Source organism: Ochotona curzoniae, unplaced genomic scaffold (genome assembly GCF_017591425.1).
Source record: "Ochotona curzoniae isolate NIBS_2020 unplaced genomic scaffold, NIBS_Ocur_1.0 scaffold_4701, whole genome shotgun sequence".
NCBI classification, from domain to species: domain Eukaryota; kingdom Metazoa; phylum Chordata; class Mammalia; order Lagomorpha; family Ochotonidae; genus Ochotona; species Ochotona curzoniae.
The window spans coordinates 72435860-72460170 of NW_024467122.1; the positions used below are offsets into that span (position 1 = coordinate 72435860).

A 24311-nucleotide genomic window follows, 5' to 3' on the forward strand; every position below is an offset into this window, starting at 1 on the left:
ATGTCATCTGTTGGTTCACTCCCCCAGTGGTCCAGGCTGAAGCCAGGAGCCTGGAACTCCGTCTGGGTCTCCCACACGGGTGTCCTCTGCTGCTTCCCCAGGCACAGGGTGCTAGACTGGAAGCCAAGCAATCGAGACTTGAACTGATGCTCTGAAATAAGATGATGGCATCTCCAGCAGTGGCTTAATCCCACATGAATGGCAGGGACCCAAGCACTTGGGCCATCTTCCACGGCCTTCCCAGGCACATTAGTAGGGAGCTGGATTGGAAGCGGAGCAGCTGGGACTTCCACTGGAGACCGTGTGGGATGCTGGGAGGCAGGTGACAGCTTAACCCATCGACGTAAGTGCTGACTTTTGCTGTCACTGCTCCTAAAGCAACTGTGTGTCCGATGGGTGACACGCAGATGAGGATCCTGATGGTGAGGCTGTGGGCAGAGACTCACGGGTTCTCTTTGTGCTGTCCTCTTCCAGGGAAGCAGCCCAGCACCTCTGACCATGTGAGGACTGTGAGCCAGGCCTGGTCACCTGCAGCCTTGCCCAGCGGCCTCAAGATGCTGAGCCTGAAGCTCCCCAGACTCTTCCGCATGGACCAGGTGCCCCAGGTGCGTGCTCTGCTCTGCCCCATGCTGGGCTTCCTGCTACCTCCCTCTGTGCCAAAGCTGGAGATGGAAGTGATCCCCAAGCTTTTAAAGCTATAATGCCTCCCGAGAGAGTAGCAAGTCCCAGGGGAGACAACAGGTTCAAGCTAGAGAGTGAGGAAGGCAGCAGCAGCTGGCAGGGCAGGAGACGTGCTGTTAGCATCCTCCACTCGGGGATGCTTGAGAACAGGGGGCGAGGGGGCCCACCCGCCCAGGTCAGGTGTGGGGGGCATTGCCTGGTGGACCTTAGCACCTTCCTTCAGTAGACTGCAGAGCCTGCAGCTCACTAGCACCCATCCCAAAGTACAAGGGGTCTTCCAAAAGTTTGTGGAAAATGTATGTTGTTAAAAAAAAAAAAAAAGCTATGCATGAATATCAAAGCCTTGACCCACAGGCTACAGATCCCCGGTGCCCGGATGTGCCCTGCAGCTCTGTCAAGTGCTCAGTACCACTGGGAGCTTTGGTGTCTTCCCTGTAAATGGAGGTGACCTCTGTGGAAAGACAGCAATGGGACTTGGAGCCAGCAGAGGGGTCCCCGGCAGGTGGGCGGCTGGGGTGGTACGAGGGAGGTGGGGGCTAGGCACCCAGGGAGAAGGAGCCAGCCCAGCCAGGGGTTTCTGCTGGTGAGCTGGCTGGAGTGCCAACCTCAGAGCCTCCAGGAAGTTGTTGCAATGCCTGTGTGATGGAAGTCTTGATGGCAGGTGTCTGTGTTGTTCCTGATTCTAATCACCTGGAAGCATTTTGCTGGCGCTCTGTGTGTGCACACAGAACTGATGCTTATCAGGTGTGTTAGTTTTTGGTTTGCTGGGATGAATCCCTCTCAGTTGATGTTTAAGAACCCCTCCATTTCTATCAGTACAATTTTGAGATGATTATATCTGTGCACTAAAGTTATTAATGTGAAGTTACGGAGCTAGATTGACTAACACTGAACCAATATGTTGTTCTTATTTTCAGCACAGCTTGATTATGGTATAACCTTTCAGTCTGTTGCTGGAATCAGTTAATAATATGTTTAGGACCCTTAAGTCTCTTTAATGAGTCGGCCTGTAATTGTTCTTTCTTAGGTATGGCATTATAATTTTTTCAAAAAGATGTTTATTAGAAAGTCAGATATACGGAGAGGAGGAGAGACAGAGAGGACAAACCTCCGTCTGATGATTCATTCCCCAAGTGACTACAACAGCTGGAGCTAAGCTGATTTGAAGCCAGGGTCCAGGAGCCTCTTCTGGGTCTCCCTTGTGGGTACAGGGTCCCAAGGCTTTGGACCATCCTCTACTGCTTTCCCAGGCCACAAGCAGGGAGCTGGATGGGAAGCAGGGCTGCTGGGATTAGAACCGGGCCCACATGGGATTCCGGGTGCATTCAAGGCAAGGACTTGAGCCGCTAGACTACTGTGCCAGGCCCAATAACTCTTCCTTCTTTTATTGCCCCAAGTGGCTATCATGGCTGGAACCAAGCTGATCTGAAGCCAGGAGCTAGGAGTCTCCTCTGGGTCGCCCATAAAGGTAGAAGGTCCCAAGGCTTTGGACCATCCTCCGCTGCCTTCACAGGTCACAAGCAAGGAGCTGGGTGGGAAGTGGAGCAGCTGGGGCAAGAACCAATGCCCATATGGGATCCTGGTGCATACAAGGCAAGGAGATAGCCACTAGGCTACCACACCAAGCTCAGTGGATTTTCTTGTCTTCTGAGTGTGCCTGCAAATAAGGCAGAATTTCCAGTTGCTGGAGGGGCAGTGTCCATGTATGTCCATGAGCTAACACAGAGGATGCTCCTGAGTTCTTAGTGCATCTGCCTGGGCTCTCCGTGTGCTATGGTTCGGACACGGTCTGGGTTTGTCCACCCAACCCCACGTTTCCGGTACTGGCAGTGTGGTCCTCGGGGTGGCTGAGCTGAGATCTAGAGTCTGCACAAGAGAGCCTCGGGGAAGGTGATGGGGCTCTCCCCTCTTCACAAGAGAGAGCTGCGGTAAAGGCAGCCCCCTCCCCGTGCCGCACACACTTGGCCTCCTGTGCGGTCAGCTGCTTTCTTCTCTATGTGCTGCCCATGTTTGAGGTCACCAAGGAGAGTCTGTCTGGTATGTGGGCACCTGCTGTCTGGCTCCTCTGACCGCCGGCCTGGTGAGCCATACAGGCCCCTTGGCTTCCTAAGTTACTAGCTGCAGCAGCACTGAACAAAGACACCATGGTCAAGCTACATCACAGTCTTCGGCCCTGCGGCCTGTTTGTGAATTATAGATAAGTGAACATTACGATATCTTTTTGGTAAGCTTCTTACTGTTTTGTAATGATACATCTCGTAACCTTTTTTTTTTTTTGTCTTGGAATTCATCTGATGTTAATATAGCCATTGAGCTTTCTTGATATCACTTGTTTGGTTGATCTTGGCTCATTGTTTCCCATCTCATATCTGCATTGTGTTGTAAACAATACTGGATCGAATTTTGTTTCGTTTGACAATATTTGACAAAGGAAAGTTGAGTTTGCTTAGAGTTATCAGATGGCTGTACTGATTTCAGTCACCTTGGATGAGTTTCCTTGTATTCTTTTCTTTGTGTGTCTCATCCCGGGCAGCCTGAAGCCAGGAGCCTGGGACTCCTTCCGGATTACCCAGTGGAGGTCGGGCGTGGCAGGACCCAGTGACCTGGGCCATCGTCCGCCTGCTCAGATGCACTGGCATTCTGATGCAGTGGAGCATCCCAGACTTGAACTGGTGCTCCGATGCGGGCTGTACCTGCTCCAAAAACTGCAGCTTCACAACCAATGCAAATTAAGGAATGTTGCATTACTTAAACTTCCTCACCTTTTTCTTCTCTGGGTCAATACTGTATAATCCTTTCATCCAATAAGATTTGTTTTACATTACTTGAAATGAATAATCTTTAATGAACATTTTTTTCAATTAAAAAAATTGCCAGGAGCCTGATGCAATGGCTCAATTGGTAAATCCTTGCCTTGTAAGCACCGGGATCCCATATGGCTGCTGATTTATGTCCTGGCTGCTCCACTTCCCATCCAGCTCCCTGTTTATGGCCTGGAGCTGAGGTGATTCCAAGCCAGGAACCAGGAGCTTCTTCTGGGTCCAAGGACTTGGGCCATCTTCCACTGCCCTCCCAGGTCGTAAGTACAATGTTCTAAGTTGGCATTTACCTGTAGTTGTTTCCAACAGCAGAAATGGCTGGCTGTTCATTCAGCTTGGCTCTAGTAACTGCATGTGTGTCCTGTGCAAGTAAAGTCTGGCCCTGTTGCTGGTGTGAAGCATGGTGGGAGAAGACATAGAGGCTTAGTGACCACCCCCGCCCAACAACGCCTGACACTCTTGGGGTGACAGGTGGGAACTGATATGGCACAAGTGACTGGCCTCCTCTTCCTCCCCTTCCCCCCAGCCCTCTGCCTTGCAGACACCTCTCCAGTTTCCCACTTCTCTCTGCTCCCCGTCCTGCCTGCTGATGGCCACACTTTGTGTTCATCTTGTCCCTCTTTCCCAGTAGGGACTGTATCTTCTGCCATTAGTGGGACCCGGGCCAGGCCGGGGACAGCACAGTCCTGGGGCCCGGGCCTGGACTCCAGCATCAGCAGGCCTGGGACTTGGTTAGAAACGTGCTGTCTGAGGGCAGGTGTGATGACTTAATGGCTAAATCTTTGCTGTGCAAGTGCCAGAATCCTGTGTGGATGCCGGTTCATGTCCTGGCTGCACCACTTCCCATCCAGCTCCCTGCCTGTGGCCTGGGAAAGCAGTAGAGGATGGCCCAAAGCCTTGGGACCCTGCACCCACGTGGGAGACCCGGAAGAAGCTCCTGGCTCTGGGTTTCTTGGCTCAGCTTGGACTGTTGAGGCCACTTAGGGAATGAACCAGCAGATGGAAGATCTTTCTGTCTCTCCATAAATCTGATCTGCTTTTCCAATAATAACTAACTAAATCTTAAAGAAAGAAGTACAGACTGTCATGCCAGCCGCACACAGCAAGGCCCCCAGGTGATCTGCAGATTGCTGTAGAAGAGGCTGAGAGGCACTGGCTGGGGGGATGGGCAGGCAGCTTCACACTTACACCTGATTTTCAGACTGCTGTGCAAGTTCTCATAGACTTCATGGCTCAGTCAACAGTAACTGTTTCTTTTTGGTTCTTCACTCTGGGCATCCAACCAAGTTCAAGGTATTATTCCTCAGAGACCTTTCTCCTTGGCTCACAGATGGCCACCGTCTTCCTGCCTCTGCCTGCTGTCATGCCTGGATCCATCACCCTCTTTCTCATGAGGGCCACAGTGCACTGGATGTGGACCCCATCCTTAGCTTCGGCCCCTCTTGAAAGATCCTGGTTCTGAACTCAGTCACTTCTGAGGTGCTGGGATTAGGACATCTGTGCACACATCTGGGCTCGGGGAGGTGTGCTCCAGTCCACAACAGCGTTTTGAAGAGGATAGGATTGGAGTTGTGGCTAACAGGTTCAGCCTGCGATGCCACATCCCGTGTGGGTGCCAGCTCAAGCCCTGGCTCTTCCGCTTCCCAGTACCACTCCCTGCTGATGCACTGGGGAAGCTCTGTTGGACCTTCATCCTGCACCCTCATGCGAGACCTGGAGGAGGCTCCAGGTTTCTGGCTCAGCTGACCCAGCCCTGGACTCTCTTGTCTATTTCTCTCTGTCTCTCCCTCTGTAACTCTGCCTTTCGAATAAATAAAATAATGTTTAATAGAGAGAAAGAGACACTGGTACCCTGAGGAGCACGTGAGAGGCTGAAAACGAGAGTCAGGCCAGGGAACGGGCTGCTCCCGTGTCATCAAGCCTTGGCCAGCAGTGGCAGCCGTGAGCACTGCTACTGCTGGGACCGAAAGTGAGTGCTTGCCTGTGGGGCTTCAGCCCTGCTTCCACCCCTTCTGGAAACTTGGACCAATGCCAGGCCTCCGTGGCCTGCTTGAACACTAAAGGGCCGTGCCTCCCCAGGCAGGCGTGAGGATCCAGTGAGCAGGAAGTACAGAGTGCCAAGCCTGCCCGTCTCTCACCGTGCCCCCTGCCTCTCCTATTTTTCCAGCGACCAAAAATCTCCTCTTGAAATGCTCCGTTATGTTCCTGCAGGAGATTTGTAGCCGCATAGCGAGAAAACTCCCAAGGTTTAAACCTGTCACGGTGGCGTTGCAGGCATCAGCTAACAGCAGGTGCATGGGGTCTGTGTCACGTCAGGGAGCCCTCCCAGTTGCTGGGCGTGTGCCAGGCACTCCAAGGGAAAACACACCGCCGTGCCCTTCTGCTCTCGGTCCCTGGGGTTTCTCACTGCTAATAGGCTGTGTGCAATTTGATTTCATTGTGCTCTCAATGGTCCAGCCTGCACCCAGGGATGCGAGGTGGAGTTTCACAAATCAATTCCACTGTGCAAGCATGCAGGCGCCTGCTACCACAGGGCTGGGAAATGAGTGTGTTAAGGCAATGATTGTAATTTGCCTTTGGGGTCAAACTGGGAGTGGAATCCAGAATTGTGTTCCAGCACTTCTCTTCGGTTGATGTGTCTTTGGAACACACTCGTGGAAACGTGATGGGAAGATGGGGAGCGGGGCTTCTTTCCGTGCTCAGAGAGGATCTGGGGCGTACCTCTGCACTAGCGGTTGGGTGCAGGAAACAGGTTTATGCTGAGGAGGGCAGTAGCGGGGCAGTCTTCTCCAACGCAGGGACTCTGTCGTTCAGCCCCTTGTCTCTTAGAGGGACTGCTTGCTTCAAATCCTGTTCCCACTGCCTGATCTCCTCGGGGTGTCCCGTCCATTTCGGGGTCACCTGGAAGCAGGTGTTTTTGAATATAGACCCTGCCCTGGCTCCGGGGCCAGATCACTTAGAGGTAAAGCCATGCAGTTCCTACAGTTCCCAGCCCCTCTGCTCCCCTCTGGCTTTCTGCTGTGTCAGTCCTCCCTCAGTCTCTTCTTTCACCCATGAGCCTGCCAGGGTCCCATGAGAGGAGAGCAGTGACCCCCGGAGTCCTCTGGGGCAGATACAAGTCGTTTCTGCCTCTGGGCTGCTGTCTAGCTGCTGCCCACTATGGCTGTCTGTACCCTCCGCCCCAGCTCCTCTGCAACCTGCGCCCATCTCTGCCCTGCAGACCCCCGACCCCTACACACAATGCTGTTCACCCTTGTTGGCTGGGCCCTGGTCCCAGGGTCTCCTGCAATGACAAGGGTGTTTGCTTGGCCACATTTTAGGTAGCTCCTGAACCCTCTCTTGGGCATACCTTGCAAAAATCAAAAATACCTTGTGCCTGCTTGCGAAATCCAGCATTAGCCAAAGAACCCTGCTGAGTGACTTTCGGGAGAGACCCGGCCCCTCCTTCATTCCCACTCACCATAGACACTGAATTGAGTTTCTCGGCCTCCGCTGGTCCCCAGGAGAGGTCTGGGCGCCCTGGCCTGTCTTTACTCAGAATCCCGTCCAGGGGAGTTGTCCAGAAGTCCCCTCATCACTGAGGTTTCTTCTTGGTAAGTTTCCATCCCTGGCTCCCCAGGCCTGTAAATTCCCACTCATCCTTGCTGTCTTCAGAGCTGGGCCCGGCCCGTCCCCCATGGCCAATCTCATTGTTGCAGCCCTAGCACCTGTTACCGGGATCCTGACTAAGACCTCCCTTACTCTGCTTTTGCAAGCACCATCGGAAAATTCTTTAATCTGTTACACTAATTCATAGGAAGGAGTGAACAGTTCATCATTGCTTCTTTCTGGAGTCGTTTTGTTAGAACGAGCAGCCAATGTAAAAGAAACTTGGAAGGTAGGAAATTGAGACCCAGTGAAGGGCTCCCGGGCATGCGGGTCTCAGCGGGGGTGGATCCTGGGTCTGTGCCAACCTGCAAAGGCTCAAGGTCACTGCCACCTCCTTGTCATCAGCCCTGTGGGTGGGGAGCTGCAGGTCAAGGTTCCTGCTGTCCATGGCAAGCGTCTGTCCACATCAGCAGGACTGAATGGGGACTCAAACACTGAACAAATGGCTGTAATTAACTGAGGCCCATGTCCGAGTCAAATGGGATCTCTTCACTGAACCATGAACCAAATTCATGATCCTCTCTGCCCCTAGTTGGCCATTTTGACCCAGAAAGGAGCCCAACGAAGAGTTCTCTGAAACGTGGAGCTGTGCTAGCAGGCCGCGTCTGAGCCACCCAGTGAGCTCACGCGTCCACTCTGGACGCCGGGACACGGAGGTCCTGACACTGGTGGCTAGCTCAAGTCACTCGGCATCCCTCGTGGCCCATGTCCGACCCTTTCCTCTGGTGACCCTTCACTGTTCTGCTGCTCCATGGGTCTCCTAGCCTGGAACTTGGAGGGACCGTGCACACTGTGTTACCCACGAGCTGGGGAGCTGGTGATCCGGGCAAGGGCAGCATGGTGGCTTTGGTTCTTACCGTCTTACCCTGCCTGCTGCAGCCCTGGGAGACCAGGCGGGGAGCTTTCCGTGAGAGTATGACCCGTGTGTGTTTTAGGATTTCTAATAGGGCCGTTGTTGTCTGAATCATTTCAAATTGACCTTTCAAAGACGGCAGCGATGTTCACCTGAAACGCTGGCCCTAAGCTGAAAGAGATCTTGGCTGTCCCCGCCTTGGCAGAGGGGAGCTGGAGACAGTGTGTGGGCTGTGGGCGTTTAACGGGTGGAGGCCACGGCCACTGCAAAGCTGTGCCTGGGCCAGCCGCACACAGCCATAGATTCTCTGGTGTCAAAATGGAGAAATGCCAGGGGTGGGAACCTTTTCGTTTTTCTTTATTTTCTTTCTTCTTTTTTTTTTCTTCTTTCTGTCTGTGTTCCTTCCTTTCTTCTTTATTTCTTTTTTCTTTCTTTCCTCCTTTTTTTAAAAAAAATTTTTTTTAAAGATTTATTGGAAAGGCGGATTTACAGAGAGGAGAGACTGAAAAAGGAAGAGCTTCTATCTGTTGGTTCATTCAAGTGGCCACAACAGCTGGAGCTGAGCTTATCTGAAGCCAGGAGCCAGGAACTTCCTCTGGGTCTCCCATGCGTGTGCAGGATCCCAAGGCTTTGGGCCGTCCTCTACTGCTTTCCCAGGCCACAAGCAGGGAGCTGGATGGGAAGTGGAAGAGTTGGGATGTGAGCTGGCACTCATATGAGATCCCAACACAGGTAAGGCGAGGATTTAGCCACCAGGCTATGGCACCAGGCCCTGTATTTATTTCTCTCTCTCTCTGTTTCTCTCTCTCCATCCCTCCCTCCTTCCCTTTCTTCCTTTCTTGCAAGGGAGGAATTAGCATTAGCCTATTAAGCTATTGCACCACCCCCACATCCCGTGTTTCTTACTGTCATGGTGGGTGTACCTGTTACCTTGCACCGGCTTCACTTCCTGTGGCATCCTGGGTGGTGGTCCTGATCGTCACATTGTCTCCTTGGTGGCTGTCACACAGGGCTGCAGAGGGGGCACTAACCCGGGCTTTACCTGACCCATCCTGGTTTCTCCCTGAAGGTGAACTGGGGCAGGACGACTTGTCTGGCTGGTTGGAAGATGCCGGCGGGGCCCTGTTGCTTTGTAGCTCAGGCCCAGGCATCACAGCCTCGTCATCAAAAGGCCTTTATGAAGCGCTCCAGTGAATATGTCCTTGTGCTGGGCTGGGCTGGGCTGGGTGGTGGTGGGGGCAGGGAGCTCCTGCAGGAATCTCCCCCACCAGCCCCTGACATCTGGGGTTTGTTGGCTCAGATAGGCAGCATCTATGTCAACCAACCACGAGGGCATCCACAGACTGGGCAGTGGGCCCCAGGCAGAGGGTGTGCACACGGAATCCTAGGCAATGTTCATGCCAAGAGTAAGGGCCTCTGGGAACACAGGGCCACGCTATGGTGTCCTACTTGGGGTTCTAGGAACTCCTGGGAGAGAGGAGGGAGGGAGGTGGCCGGCAGGCAAAGGACCTGATCAGGTGTTCCAGGCTTGCTGTGCCTAGGCAGGGAGACGGCACGAAAGATGCACCTGCCCTTTGCGGCTTTCCGTCTCACCTCTCCGCCTGCTCTGCTTCCCTCTGTAGGTGTTCCATGAGCGGGGCATACTCTTTGGCTACCGGCACCCGCAGAGTTCCGCCACTGCCTGCATCCTCAGTCTCTTCCAAATGACCAATGAGACCCTCAACATCTGGACCCACTTGCTACCCTTCTGGTACCTGCCAGCCCCGTCAGGAGCTCCAGGGATGCGGCTGTGGTTGGGAGGGCTCAGCTGGGCCTGGCGAGTCCCGTTCCCTCTCCTCTCTATGTGGGCATGCATGGCAGGGCGGGCAGAACCTGAGTGTGTGCCGTAGAACATGGGGTGGGTGGTAGGCCCCACGGTCTCCCATGGCACTGCTGCCCTCTGGTGCCCTCGCCACCTCTGGTGCCTTCCTTGATGGGTGTTACCTCCACCTGCCTCTGGCTTAGGGGCGCTTCTGGAAGTCCTGGCTTCAGTGGGTCAGCTGCCCTCTCTGGGCCTCCACAGGCAGGCCTGCCGGTTGCATTTTTTGCCAGCGCTGCCGTTGTAAAGGCTCAGCATCCCAAGCTCTGGCCCATCCAAGCTGGCAGGACTCAGAGAGGCCTGTGTTGGCTGGCTGGGATGTAACCCGGAGGCGAAGCAGCTTGCAGAGCCTGGGTTTGGGGTTCTCTTTCCCAATCATTGCCAGAAGCCATGGGAGTAGAAGGACCCCAGAGTCTCAGCAGGCAATGGACCCAGACAAGAGGTGGATGTCGTTATTAACCTGTTTGTCCATCCTGCCTTGCTGCCTGCACAGCTGTCCCAGCACATGCAAGCGAGAACACACAGGACTTGGGGACCCCAGGGCCAGGAAGGGCAGCCAGCATATCCAGGTGCAGAGAGGAGGGGGAGAGCAGTGCTTGGCTGCAGAGCGTCAGTGGGCTGCGCTGGGTTGCAGGTTCTTTGCGTGGAGGTTTACAACGGCACTGTATGGGACCGACATCCAGAACGACAGCTACTCGTGGCCAATGCTCGTGTACATGGGCACCAGCTGCGTGTACCCCCTTGCGTCCAGCTGTGCGCACACCTTCAGCTCCATGTCTAGGAATGCCCGGCACATCTGCTACTTCCTGGACTACGGCGCTGTCAACCTCTTCAGCCTGGGTACGTGGCGCCTTGCTCCTGCCTGCCCTCCGCGCGGCCCTGCCGCCTGTCTCACCTTGTAATCTACTTTCCATGAGCTTTTTGGAGTCCCTGCGCGAGCACACACACTATCCTCCTCCTTCACGCCACCTGCACCCCCACTGCCCTGTTGGGTGATTCCCCCACCCCTGTTCCCTGAAGCTGGGGGCTGAGACCCTCTCTCCCTGACCGTGAAAGTCCGTGCAGGCTTCAGGCACCCTCGCTCCTGAGCTGGCTCGCCGTGCCCTGATGCCGGAGCTGTGCCCTGACCTCACACCGCCTCTGTCTCTACCCCCAATTACTCTTCATCACTGTCTACCATGCCTCAGCCCCTTGCTCGGCTCTCCTCGGGGGTGGGCCAGCTGACCCGGTCCCTGGCCTTTCCTCTCAGTCCTGCTCCCTGATGACCCGCTGCAAGCATGCCATCGCCTCACAGCTTTGCACAAACCTCATCTCTAAAACACGTGTCACCTGATACCTGTGCCACCTGCAGGTCCAGAGACGGGGCTGTGCGCATCTCCTCCCAGCCGGGCCCCCACATGTGCTCCCTTCCCAGAGGGCCCCTCCCCTGGTGGATGGTGCCCCTTCCCGCTCAATAACTGGTCAGGTCTCTGTAAATAACCCCCAAGTGTCCCCATACTCTGTCCCAGCTAATCAGCTGTCACATTTAGCTGAGTGTCTTGCCTTCATGTGCTTGTAACTGCTCTACCCCCATACCCCGAATCTTGGCCCAGATTCCAGGTTTCTCATCTGCACATGATCATAGCACCTTCTAAAGGCTTGCTTTTTTAAAATAGTTTTCTTTTATTTTAAAGTTAAAATTAGGGCCCGGCATGATAGCCTAATGATGAGAGTCCTCACGTTGAACACGCCGGGATCCCATATGAGCACTGATTCTAATCCCAGCTGCACCACTTCCCATCCAGCTCCCTGCTTGTGGCCTGGGAAAGCAGTCAAGGACAGCCCAAAGCCTTGGGACCCTGCACCCGTGTAGAAGACCCAGAGAAAGCTCCTGGCTCCTGGCTTCGGATCAGTTCATCTCCAGCAGTTGTGGCCGCTTGTGGAGTGAATCAGCGGATGGAAGATCTTCCTTTCTTTGTCTCCTCTCTGTATATCTGACTTTCCAATGAAAATACATAAAAGCTTTAAAAAGAAGAAGAAGAAAGTTAAAATTACACAAACACAGGGGCAGTGGAGTTGGGAGGCAGCTCCTCTCCACTGATTGAATTGCCCTGATGGCCACAGTGGCCAGGGCTGTGCCGAGCAGAAGCCAGGAGTCCAAGGCTTCCTCCGGATCTCCCAATTGGGTTGCAAGCGCCCAAGCACTGTGACTGTCTTCCACAGCTTTCCTAAGAGCATTGGCAGGGAGCTGGATGGGAAATGGAGCAGCTGGGTGTTGACTGGTACTCATGTGGAATGCTGGTGTTGCAGGGTTAGGTTAGGGAATGCTGGAGTTGCCTAACTTGCTACTCCACAGCCTCTGCCCCCAGCACCTTCTCTGCTCCACCCAGCCGCCTGGGAGAGGCTTCTACAACACCTCCTCGAAATGTACCTCTCGCTTGCAGCCTCCCAGGGCTTCTGATCACCTGAGATGAAGTAATGAGCCTTTAGCCACATGGTGGCCTCCCTGGCCTTGGTCACTTGCCTTGCACTTGATGGTAATGAGTCGGTGCCATGCAGTAACCCTGTGTGGCCGGCCGAGGGCGCCCTGCAGTGAGCGCTGTGTGTGGGAGAGAGGCTGTGGGGGCTGTGGGTGTGCACAGGGGACCCCAGGGCGCATCCCAGGAGGGTCACGACCCAGAGGCTGGGGGATGCTGGGAGGACATCCTCCCCAGGGCTGCACATGACGCTAGGCCAGGCTGCTTTCCTAAAGCCGGTCTCCCTCTGCAGGCTCAGCCATCGCCTACTCGGCATATGCATTTCCTGACGCGCTGCTGTGTACCACCTTCCATGACTACTTCGTGACCATGGCCGTGTTCAACACCATCCTTAGCACCGGCCTCTCCTGCTACTCCAGGTACCCGGAGCTGGAGAGGGGGCGGGGCATGCAGTACAGGGACCTGTGTGGGGACAGTGGATGGGGCGACTCCGTGGGAAGGGTGCTGGAAACTTGGGACTCAACACAAGATGGATTTGCTGTGACCAGGCAGGATGGACATCACGGGCGTCAGGATGGACTCAGGGCCCCAGGCACTCCTTGAACTCTGTTCATCTCTCAGATGGCGTCGATACATCTACCTTGTGAGGCGGATGTAAGAGTTACAGGTCAAGCATCCACAATGCCTTCCCAGAGCCTGACCCAGAGGAGACCCCCCCCCCCAAAAGGCAGTGTGTTGCTGACAGTGCCTGGGGACACCTGCCTGCAGTGTGGGACATTCCAGTGTGCTCCGTACCGCCCAAGGCCCAGCGCTCATGGCTCATCGGCCTTGAGTGTGAAGGGCAGACACCTGCACTGGGGTGTGGGGCTCTTCATTCAGTTCCCTAAGTCACTCGGGATGGGGGTGCTCCCAGGTGGGGGTGTCAGGTGACAGCACTGCCTAGACCATGCCAAGGGAATGGGGCCTTTCTGACAGGCAGGAGAGGCTGGCCATCACGCTGTGTTCTGAATGTCCCCAGCAGCCATCTCCCAAGCCCTGGTGTGTGTCACCGCGCTCAGCAGCCTGGGTGAGCTCAGGGAGGGGGAGGGGCGTCCCTGCCCCCACCCGCCTTTGGGACAAGGTGAGTTTATATTGGAAAGGCAGATTTACAGAGAGAAGGAGAGACAGAGAGAAGGTCTTCCATACACTGGCTTACTCCCCAAGTGGCCACAAAGGCTGGAGCTGAGCCAATCCGAAGCCAGGAGCCAGGGCCTTATTTCAGAATTTCCATGTGGGTACAGGGGCCCAAGGACTTAAGCCATCCTCTGCTGCTTTCTCAGGCTTCAAACAGGGAGTTGGATGGGAAGTGGAGCAGCCAGGACTTGAACCGGCGCCCATATGAGATACTGGTGCCTCAGGTGAAGGCTTAGCATGCTATGTCATGACACCGGCCCTAACAAGAGGCAGGGTTTTAAAAATATAGAAGAGGAACTGGTGTTGTGGGTAGAGCAGGTAAGGCCAACACCGTATGGGAGGCAGTTTGTGTTCCGGCAACAACAGGAGATGGCCCATGTGCCTGAATCCCTATCCCCGGGGGGAGACCTAGATGAGGCTTCAGGCTCCTGGCTTCAGCCTGGCTCTGCCCTGAACCTTGCAGCCATCTGGGGAGCAGGCCAGTGAATAGAAAATCTCCCTTTCTCTCTCTCTCTCTCCCTCTCTGGTCTGATTTTCAAATAAATCCCTTTAAAATATAAAGGTACAAAAATCTATTTTTATTTCATATATCTATTTTATTTAGTGTTTGGAAAAGAGAGAGACTCTTCCATCTGCTTATTAACTCCCCAAATGGCTGCAACAGCTGGGGCTGGGGCTGGGCCGGGCGCTGAAGCCGGAAGCCTGGGGCTCTGTGCAGGGACTCAAGCACTGGGGCCACCGTCTGCTGCTTTCCCAGGCGCATTAGCAGCGAGCTGGATATGAAGTGGAGCAGCCAGAATCCAAATTACAGCATGCTGGTATCCAACTTTACCTGGCCCAACCCCACCCCAAACCTAACAGTTTCAGGATGTCTGTCCCAGCGTGTTTTCTTGAGCCAGTTTGGGCTAGAGGCACAGGGTTCCTTTCTGTGGCAGTGAGTGTCTCATCCGTTGGGATGGGAGGACATCACGGCCTTCCCCTTACTGAAAGCTGTCCGCCAGTGGGGGCAGAGTGCCCAGTGCTGGGTCAGAAGCTGAAGGATTGAGCAGGTCCCTGCCTGGGTGGGGAGGGAGGGCAAGGCATAGCTCTGAGAGAGAGTTTACCACGATGCCCCAGGTGGCCAACAGGGCAGGAAGCATGGTCTGTGGGTCCAGTGCCCGGATGAATGGGCTCAGGCCCAGCCTGGGCTGGGAAAAGCTGTCCACACTTGCCACTGTGCCGTGACCGTCACCGTTCCTGTCTGGCGGGCTCCTCCATGGCCGAGTGGCTGTGCTGGGAATTTAAGAAGCAAGGGAGGCAGGCACTGGGGGGCTGAGGCTCAAAGAAGGCTTTGTAGGGTATGGGTGAATCAGTCCCCAGGGTCATTCATGGGGACCCAGAAGGCGAGGTCTGGAAATAATTGCTGCTTCCCCACCTCCGCCCCTCGTGGCCCCAAGCATCAGATGGGAGCCGCTAGGGGGCCGAGCCTTCGAGACAGGAGCCCCCGTGTTCAGACCCAGTGCATGCGTGCTTTGGAGGCGGCACCCTGGGTGCGTGTGGGTGGGCTTCTCTCATCTGTTGTTGACATGGGTCATTTCTGTTTACGTATGCTGTGTGTCTGTGGCTCTTCCTGCCACCCACCCAGCCAGCATTCCTTTCCCGCCTGCCAGGCCCAGGTGTCGTGTTAAAGGCTGGGCATGCAGGAGGAGTAAGGTGCAGCCCTGGGCCCCATGAAACGCCCCATGTGGCAGAGGAGGCTGGACCAGGAAGCCCAGGACAGAGCCCCTGGCTGCCTTCAGTGCACCTGTCAGAGTGCAGTGGCAGTGCCCTGGGAGGTGGCCTCAGGAGCAGGTAGGGAGGGACAATTGGCACTGTAGTTGGCACTTGGGAAGGGTCTGGGAAGAGGCAGGAGGGCACAGAGAACAGCCTGGCCAAGGACGCGGGCACCAGAGAGAAGGTGGGTGGGCAGAAGCAGTACAGAGCTGGAGTCGCCAAGAACCTGCAAGAGGAGTGGGCAGTGGCCAGGGAGGGTGGAGGCCCGGCTGGGCGCTGAGATGCTTTGGGATGCCTTTGCTGGGAGGAGACAACCAGGGACTCCCTCAGGCTGCCAGGCCGTGGGGGGCTTCCAGCCACAGTGGGGGGACATCGCAGGAGGGTGAGTGTTCTTAGGCCCGGGGCTGATGTGGGGAGGGGCTGGGTCTCAGGCACTGCAGGCTCCTTTGGCTCCGTGCCAGCTTCCCCTCCTCCCTGGCAGGTGGCTCCCCTGCTCTTCCTCTGCCCTGGATGTCCGGGCTAAGGGGTGTGGGGGTAATGAGGTCAGTGTTGCTCTACTGGGGACTTACTGTGTGGCCTCAGGCCAAGCCCTGTGTCTCCTGGGCTTCTGTCTGACAAGGGTCTCTGGGAAGTGGAGTGAGGGGAGGGACTAGGATGGGTGCCCCTCGCCCTCACAGTGGCCCTGGGTGTTAGACTCTGGGTTACTCACACGCGTGGAAGTTGGTTGTGATTTCAGTGGCACGTGTTACACGACTTGACAGACCGTGAAGACTGGTCTCAACACAGAACACTCCGTAGTCGCAGGCGGAATTTGTTCCAATATACAAGTTCCAGAAAACTGCCGGCCTCATACCGGAGCATCTGAGAGGGGGGTGGGAGTATGCGTGCCTGCCCTGGGAGCCAAGGGGGCTGGCCGAGGCCCCAAGCTGGGCCTGCTCCTGCTTGTTGGCCCGGGACAGCCCAGCAAGGAGGCCTCATGTCCCTTAGGAACTGGGGTTGTGCAGTCTCTCTGGCACTTCGAGCTGTTGGCTTCCGACCCCAGCTGCTCAGGGAGCTGCACCATGGTCGGTGCTGGGGCTGGAAGATAAGCCCAATGTCCAGGGAGAGGTAGTTGTGATGTCCCTGCAATCTGGGGGGTGGGGTACTGAGCCGGCCTGAAGCGGGGCTGGAGTCCCAGTGGTCATAGAGATTCTGTCAGACCCCAAAGTGCGGCTGTGGCCTGGGGCCAGCGCCCAGGGGCACCCACCTTGCTATGCTTCTCTAAAACAGGACACTACCCACTCCTGATGGCAAAAATCACCCCCTGCCACACACACGGGCACAACTCTGCAAGGCAGAGATTTCCCCAAAGGCCTGCACTTTTTCCAAACCCCAGTCTGGCTGCAGCAGCGGATTGAGCAGGTTTTAGGGGCACCCGCTGTGTCCTTCCCGATGCAGTCACTGGCTCGGGGAGCAGGCTGTGCTGCCCGGGACTCTCTGGCTGGGGCGACACCCTGCGGCCAGGGGTGAGATTGCACCTCGATGCTGGGAGACAACCTTGATGGCTTTGCTGCCTTGATGGCTTTGCTGCGGTCTCCCTGTTCTGCTTTCTTCTCTCCTTCTTCTTTCTTGTAGGCTCAGGCTGCTCTGTTTGCTTCCTGGGGCGAAATGTTATCTCAGATCACAGGAAATCCATGCTTTGGGGAATGGCCCTGGTCAGTCAGAGCCAGATTCCTTCACTTACAAGTGGCCACGAGGAGTGCACTTTCAGAGTTAGCCTGGGCTAAAGCCTAGACGTGGTAGGTGTGGGCAGCGCCCGCTGTCGGACAGAGCAGACAGGCAGTTATCTCTGACTCTTGGAGTCGTGTGAGTGCCACAAAGCCAGGGCAGGCAGACAGGAGGGGGGCGTGTGAAACATGGGAGCCAGATAGCATTGCATTCCAGTCCAGTATTTGCCTCTCATTGGCTCGTCGGACCTAAGGCCAGTCACCCAGAAACTGTTTGTTCTCTGCTGCTCATGTTTTCTGGTTCAACAAGGCTCCAAGACAAGAGGGGCATAAGAGAAGCGCATGCACCCCGCATGTGTTAGAATCTAGCATTTACTCAGACTGCGTCTGGGCGTGGCACTGTTCCGAGTCGCTGGCATGCCTCATTTCGTCAAACCCTTGCACGGGCAACGTTTACTGTCCTCGTCACACACGGAGGTGATGTGACCTCCTGCAAGGATTCGAACCCACATCAACATTTACACGCTGGGGCGTGCGTGAGGTCTCATCCCAGCCTGTGGCTGCTGTCTAGGAAATGGTGCATTGTGGTCCCTGGATTCTCTCTTCCTCTTGCATCTCCACGTGCCTCGTCTGATGCACGGGCAGGGCCGAGCAGAGGAGGGGAGGCTGGGGCAGGTGGGGCTTTGTCCCGAAGGCCCGCAGCAGGCCCTCCCTGCCCGACAGCACAGACGTTCTTGATGCTGTTGGTGCACAGCTGCCCCCAAGGACTGGGCAGAACACAGTAGACTGGAGGACATGCTTGTCCTCGGACCCACTTCTGGCTTGGGATGGTCCAGACCCACACAGTCCAGCGTCTGCCCTTGAGCAGGGTTCTCCAGCTGCCAGAGCCTTTCTCGCAGTTGCCAGTCATTTGGTGGCATTGCCTTCTAAGATACATGCACAACCTGGCCTGGGGGAAGGAGGGTCAGAGAGAGCAGTGGATGGTATGTGCCAGGGGCAGAGGGCAGGCTAGAAGCAGAGGCGGGGGGCCGGGACAGGACCCAGTGCTGCCTGAGAGCATGGCGTGGGGCGGAACCATCAGCACTACCTGACATGCCCAGTGCTTTCATTGCTCCTGCCACAGACACCACAGCGGCTCGGGCAGCCTCAGCTCCGGGGCTCTGCCTGCAGCCCCTTGGCCCATGGGAGCCCGCAGCCCTACACAACACACTGCGATGTTTAAGGGGGCCCTGACCTCGTAGCCTGGCCAGGGCATGTGCACGTCTGCCCCGAGCCTCTGCTCAGGGCTGGGTCCGTGTCCTTCCAGCATCCTGACTCTCCAAGCCAGTTTGGTTGTGGTCTGTGTGGGGGAGCTGCTGTTGTCCTGATGGCATGGCTGGTTTGAATGCTGCTCTGCTGGGCATGGTGCAGGGGGAGGGAAAGGCTGGGGTCCCTGTGTGTACATAGAATGTAGCCACCTTGCCAGGGGTCATGCGCCTGGACTGCAACCTGCATGATGAATGCTCCATGCCAACCAGCTGGGGTATCTTCACTGCTGTACAGAGGGGTCTAGGGGGTTCTGTGCCCCCAGATCTCCATCCCCCATGCCCCTGTGCTCATGGTGATTATAAGAACTTTTAAAAATTAAGTTCTGTGTGGGGGACCCAGAGGAAGCTCCTGGCTCCTGATTTCAGATGGACTCAGCTCTGGCCATTGTGGCCATTTGGGGAGTGAACCAGCAGATGGTAGATCTTTTCTGTATCTCTCTGTAAATCTGCATTTCCAATGAAAATAAAGTCTTTTAAAATATATGCATTTATTTGCAAGGCATCTTGAAAGAGAGCAAAAGAGAGAGAATATTCATATTCTACCCCTTGGTTCACTCCGCAAATGACCACAATAACCCGGGCTGGGGCCAGGCTGAAGCCAGGAGCCTGGAATTCCATCTGGGTCACCCACATGGGCACCCCTAGGCTACTTTCTGCTGTTTTCCCAGACTCAGGATGCCAGATTGAAAGCCCAGCAACCAGGACTTGAACAGATCCTCTGATAGAAAATGACAGCCAGCAGTGGCTGAACCGACTGCACCAGAACTGGATGTGTTAAAGGCTTATGGCACTTGAATAACTTGGGCCCTGAAGGGTCCCACCTGGCCCCTCCTCCCAGGCTTGTCCCGCACCCCACTGCTCTCATGTAGCAGAGAGAATTTCCTGGCAAGTCTTGCTTCAGAGTTGGGAGTTCTCTTCCAGCAGGAGGGGAAAATGCAAGGGCTGGTGGACAGGTGCTGACTGCCGGGCCCCGGGTGTTCCTGGCACACGTGTGTGTGTGTGTGTGTGTGGTAAAATCTTCTCACTCCCATTTCTTCTCTCACCCTGGGTTTAGGTTTCTTGAAATCCAGAATCCAGGGCTCTGCAAGATGCTTCGCATCCTGGCCTTTGCCTACCCTTACACCTGGGACTCCCTCCCCATCTTCTACAGGGTAAGGGCCGGCTGCACCCCCTCCTTGCCCGTCAGAGTACAGGGCACCCCAGGACACATGGGTGCGGCCTCAAGGGCTCTTGTGAGGTGATTTGAGGTTGGCTCCTGCAAGGGGGCTGCCGGGCAGTGTGACGGGGACCTAGGGGAGCCAGGCAGGGCGGGCAGCCAGGGCCTGCAGTTAGCAGGAGCGTGGACTCTGGAGGCGAGCTAACACTCACTGTCCCATCCTCGGACAGCTCCTCTGGGCCTTGCTTCTCTTGCCCTGCACAAGGACAATGCCCCTGGTCAGGCTGTTGAGCACAGGAGTCCATGAGACACTCGTTAGGTATGGCCGAAGGCTCTAGTCTTAAAGGCAGTATTTGTTGTCAGCAGCCTATGCGTTGGCTGGGACAGCAACGAAGCTGGGAATTAGACGGAGAGCGCAAAGGAACAGGGCTGTTGGAGGGACGGCAAGAATAAGAAGGGCCAAGTCCTTGGGAATCAGATGGGCCCAAGTTCAAGGTGCCTCTGCTCCCTGGCTGTGTGGCCTCAGGCAGTGCACATGACTCCTCTGTGCTACCCCTTTCTTTAGCCCAGGAGGCTGGAATCCCTTGCCTTCACAGCAATGAACTCAGCAACACCAGGGAGCAGAGTTCCTCCTCTTGACTCCTGTGTAACAGGTGGCATGGGGAGCTGCGTGGTCAGAGCGCCACCTGTCGGCTGGAGCAGTCCCAAGAGTTCTGGGCGCCACCTGTCGGTGTGGGTCTGGGGAGACTCAGAGATGGGAGTGCCGCCCACTCCCCTCCTTTGGGGAGTAGTTCACAACTTCTCGGGAGGAGGAGTGTCCCTGTCACTGATCAGAGGGACTCGGTGCCACCACAGTGCTCAGAGGAGGTTCCCTCAACCTGTGCGAGCCACCTCTGTTACTGCAACTGTAGCAAAACCAGGCTGGCCTCCAGGGCGGTGCCAAGAACACAGTTACTGCCGTCTGGCGGCCAGGGCGCCTTCGCTGGCCCTGATGTGGTTGTTCGTGTCCCGGCCCAGCAGGCGTGCTGATCAGAGGGGGGTGCTCTGTGAGCGGCTCTGCCTGCGAGTGCAGTTTATCTTGGAGAGAGGCCTTGCAGGGTCACTTTCAGAGCAATGACCACCGCACCCTCGGGAGTTCCCCCGTGGCAGCCACTGACCCGGGGACATGGAGCCCTGGCCTGTATGTGCCAAGGTGTGTGGGTGACAGGTGGGTTATGGAGGAGGGCTGCCCACTGCTGCCTCCCTCTCGTGACGTGCCCTTTCTTGCCATCCCTGCAGCTCTTCCTGTTTCCAGGGGAGAGTGACCAGAACGAAGCCACCCTGTACCACCAGAAGCACACAGTCATGACCCTGCTGGCCTCTTTCTTATACTCCGCACACCTGCCCGAGCGCCTGGCCCCTGGACGCTTCGACTACATCGGTGAGTGGCTGATGCCCGTGGCAAGCGGCCGTGTCGTGGACCACAGGACAAGCAGCTGCAAAGGGCAGGCAGTGAGGGAGGGGGAACAGGACTAGAAGCCACTCTTGAGGAAGCTGTCCAGGTAGGAGCCAAAGTGTGTGATGTGGCAAGGTGACAGACTCAGGGCCCATCTCAGGGCCAGGTAGGGGCAGGGAGCGGAGGTAGGCTCAGGTCTGCGTGCTCATGGCTGTGGGCTGGAGTGTCCTGTTGCTATTTAGAATGTGGGATTCCATTTTTTAAAAATGGTTTTACTTGATTTGTTTGAAGGGCCGTCAGAGGGAGAAAGAGAGGGAGAAGAGGGGTTGGAGATGGAAAAAAATCTTCTATTTACAAGTTCACTCCCTAAATAACCACAGTGGTTGGGGCTGGGTGGGCCAAAGCCAGGAGCTCCTTCCGGGTCTCCTGTGCAGGTGCAGGGGCCCTGCTGCTTTCCCAGGTGCATTAGCGGGGGGGCTGAATGGGAAGTAGAGCAGCTGGGACTCAAACCAGCACCCATATGAGGCGCTGGTGCTGCAGGCTGAAACTTAATCTACTATGCCACGGCATCAGATCCAGGGGATTCCACTGTTACATGAGGTCTGGTGGGGGGGGCAGGGCAGCCGTACATGGCTTCTGTTCAAGTCTGAGTGAGAGTTCCTTATGTGAGTACTAAGGAGAGCCAGGCGGCCGGACAGGGGCTCTGTCACGTGGGTACCCTGTGCTTCCCAGCCCCACTCTGCCCTTGGTTCCACCCTTCTTCCTACCCGGGGATGTGGACAGGTCAGCTTTATTTAATCAGATCAGCCTTTCATTGCCACCTGCCAGAGAGCTTCCAACCGGCAAGCTGCTTAGAGAGAACCTAGAGACTTGAGGCGCCAGCCGCTGCCGTGTGCACCCCCAGCCCCGCCTCGATGACGTAGGCATGGCTGCAGAAGAGCCCTGGGCCTGATTCGACCCATACACAGCCTTCTTAATAACATTTATTTCTATCATCCTGTCCACTTGGGCCTAGGTGGAGAGGAGCTGTACATTCCTAGCAGGCGGGGGAGAGTGGCCAGATCCCTGAGAGTTTATTGGCAAGATATTTGGAGAAGTTTCCAAGTCCTTGAGTAACTGAGGCCGCTGCAAGTGGGAATCCTTGTCCGGCAGCAGGTTAGGAGTCCAGAGCATGTGGGCCACGCCCAGCCCAGCGCGGTGAGCAGTGGCTGCGGGGAGCCGGGCTGGCCGGTTAGCAACAACCACAGGAAGCTCGTCCTGTTCCTGGTGGACGAATCCATCCTGTTCCAGGCTGTTGAAACTGCTCTCCTGCTGCAGGCAAGGTGTCTTTATCTTATGCTCAGATGGAGACAGGTCTGGTCCTTGGCCGCTGGAGGCAGTGTGTATCTCCCCACTTCGCCCTTCTGGTTCTGCCGTGCTCCCATGCAGCAGGGCCCCTGGAGCGCAGCTGCAGGGGAGGCGGGAGGGGCTGCAAGTTCCCTTCTTGTTGGCTCATCGGATGCCCCCATGAAACCTCCTCTCTGGCTCCCACCTCCGCCCCTGCCAGGAGGACACAGGGGACACTGCTGGCCAGTCCCAGGTGCAATTAGAGGGGGGGCAATCCCTGCTGGGGCTACCATGACACAGCACCCCAAGACAAGGTGACCGGAACCGCAGGCACAACTTCCTTGCAGGTCAGGGGGTCAGACTTCCAGGCTTGGTGCCCTCCTGGCTGGCGGGTGACAGTCCTTTCCTCTGCCTTCAGCTGACCTGGTCCTCCTTGCACCTGCAAGCCTGCACACCTATCTCCTTCCTGCCACGGGAACCAGGGGGGGGGGTCACTCGAAATTTAGCAAATCAATAACAGGCTCAATTTTAAGTTGGTCATTTTGAATGATGTAATGCGGATATCGTAAATGTCCAGCTGGTGTTTGGCAGAAAACAAAACAAAACCAAAAGGTTTCCCGGAAGCCTGACTCTAGGGACAGCAGCCGTTGTGGACGCCTCAATTCTACCTGGTAATTGTTCTTGAGGACTTTGTTTCTGGGTACTGCCTCATTCTGAGGCTCTGGGGGCTGGACTCTGCATGACACTTTTTCAGGACACAGCTGAGTCCACAATGCATGTGGTGTTCTTGGTTCAGGGCTGGTGTTCCAGGCTTGCTCCCCCGCCACACACACATACACACACACACACACACACACTCTCACTCACATACAAGCAAAGCGGCCCCCTGCCTGAACACTGGACTTTTCTCACCACCTGTCCAAGCTGCTCATCCTTGCCTACTACCACCCTGCCACTACTGAGCCCTGCCACCTTGGAGACAGGCCAGCCTGGCACCAGACCAGGTGATCCCCCACCTACTGTAGGTAGCCAGCAGCGGGGGAGCCCTGGTAAGTCATCAGTAGCAGGTCCCATGGGCTCCAGCTGTTACAGCCATTTCAGAAGTTAACTAGCAGATGGAAGAGCTTCCTCTCTGTCTCTCCTTCTCTCTGTAAAATCTGCTTTTCCAACTAAAAAAATTAATCTTTAAAATAAAAATAAAAATAAAAAAGGTTTCTTGTGAGCTGTATTTTACATTTTAAACATAAAGTTTTAAATTTTAAATGTATTTTACATTTTAAAATTCCCCTGGTGTGGATGCTTAGCCTAGTGTAAAGGCACCTGCGTTCCGTGGTGGCGTGCCTGAGTTCCATCCCTCATTCTGGTTCCTGACTCCAGCTGCCTGCCAGGGCAGACCTGCCGAGTCCTCAGGTGATGGGGTTCCCATCCCCGCCCCCCCAGAGGGGACCTGGATTGTGTTTGAGTCCCCTCTGGCCCAGTAGAGGGGGTGAGCTAGCAGATAGGCCCTCTGTCTCTCAAAGAAACAAAACCAAACCAAAAACCATGTCACTTATGTGATTTGATCAATCCACTCTGTCTCGATGGGCACACACGGCCCGGGGGCTCCCATCCGATTTCCCTTCCTTGGTGTTGTGTCTTTGGCATTTGCACTGCACCGTGTCTTCCTGTGGCTGATGACGTGCGTGTGTTTGGTGTGTGTCTGCTGCAGGTCACAGTCACCAGCTGTTTCACGTGTGTGTGATCCTGGCCACGCACTTGCAGATGGAAGCCATACTCCTGGACAAGTCGTCGAGGAAGGAGTGGCTGCTGGCCACCACCAGGCCCTTCTCTTTCCCGCAGATAGCTGGAGCCATACTTCTGTGTGTCATCTTCAGCCTCGGCAACATAATTTATTTCTCAGCTGCTCTGTATCGAATTCCTGAGCCGGAAATACATAAAAAAGAAACATGATTCAAACCCTAAGTGCTTCCTGCCTGATGTCCACGTTTGGCAGCAACGCTGGAACGGCTCTGAGTCGGTGCGTGGTGCTGGCTGCTGGTGACCTGAGTGCGTCACAGTGACTGGTGTCTTGGCATTTGAATGGGTTCATGTAAAAAAAAAAATTATTTAACGGGGTTGGGGGAGTTTTCTGAATATGCACT

The 24311-nt window shown here is 55.7% G+C and overlaps 1 protein-coding gene across 2 annotated transcripts; it reads left to right on the forward strand.

Moving 5' to 3' along the window:
* Nucleotides 1-529: 529 nt before the first annotated feature.
* Nucleotides 530-24126, forward strand: PAQR5 (progestin and adipoQ receptor family member 5). Of its 2 annotated transcripts, none has more exons than XM_040969194.1 (7): nt 530-605; nt 9624-9751; nt 10494-10699; nt 12608-12734; nt 19308-19404; nt 20688-20829; nt 23879-24126. In XM_040969194.1, the coding sequence occupies exons 1-7, from the start codon at nt 555-557 to the stop codon at nt 24118-24120; spliced, it is 993 nt and encodes a 330-aa protein (XP_040825128.1). In that variant the 5' UTR covers nt 530-554; the 3' UTR covers nt 24121-24126. The 2 variants fall into 2 exon arrangements, with proteins under 2 accessions (XP_040825128.1, XP_040825129.1); XM_040969195.1 differs by lacking the exon at nt 530-605 and adding an exon at nt 9222-9407.
* The last annotated feature ends 185 nt before the right edge of the window (nt 24127-24311 follow it).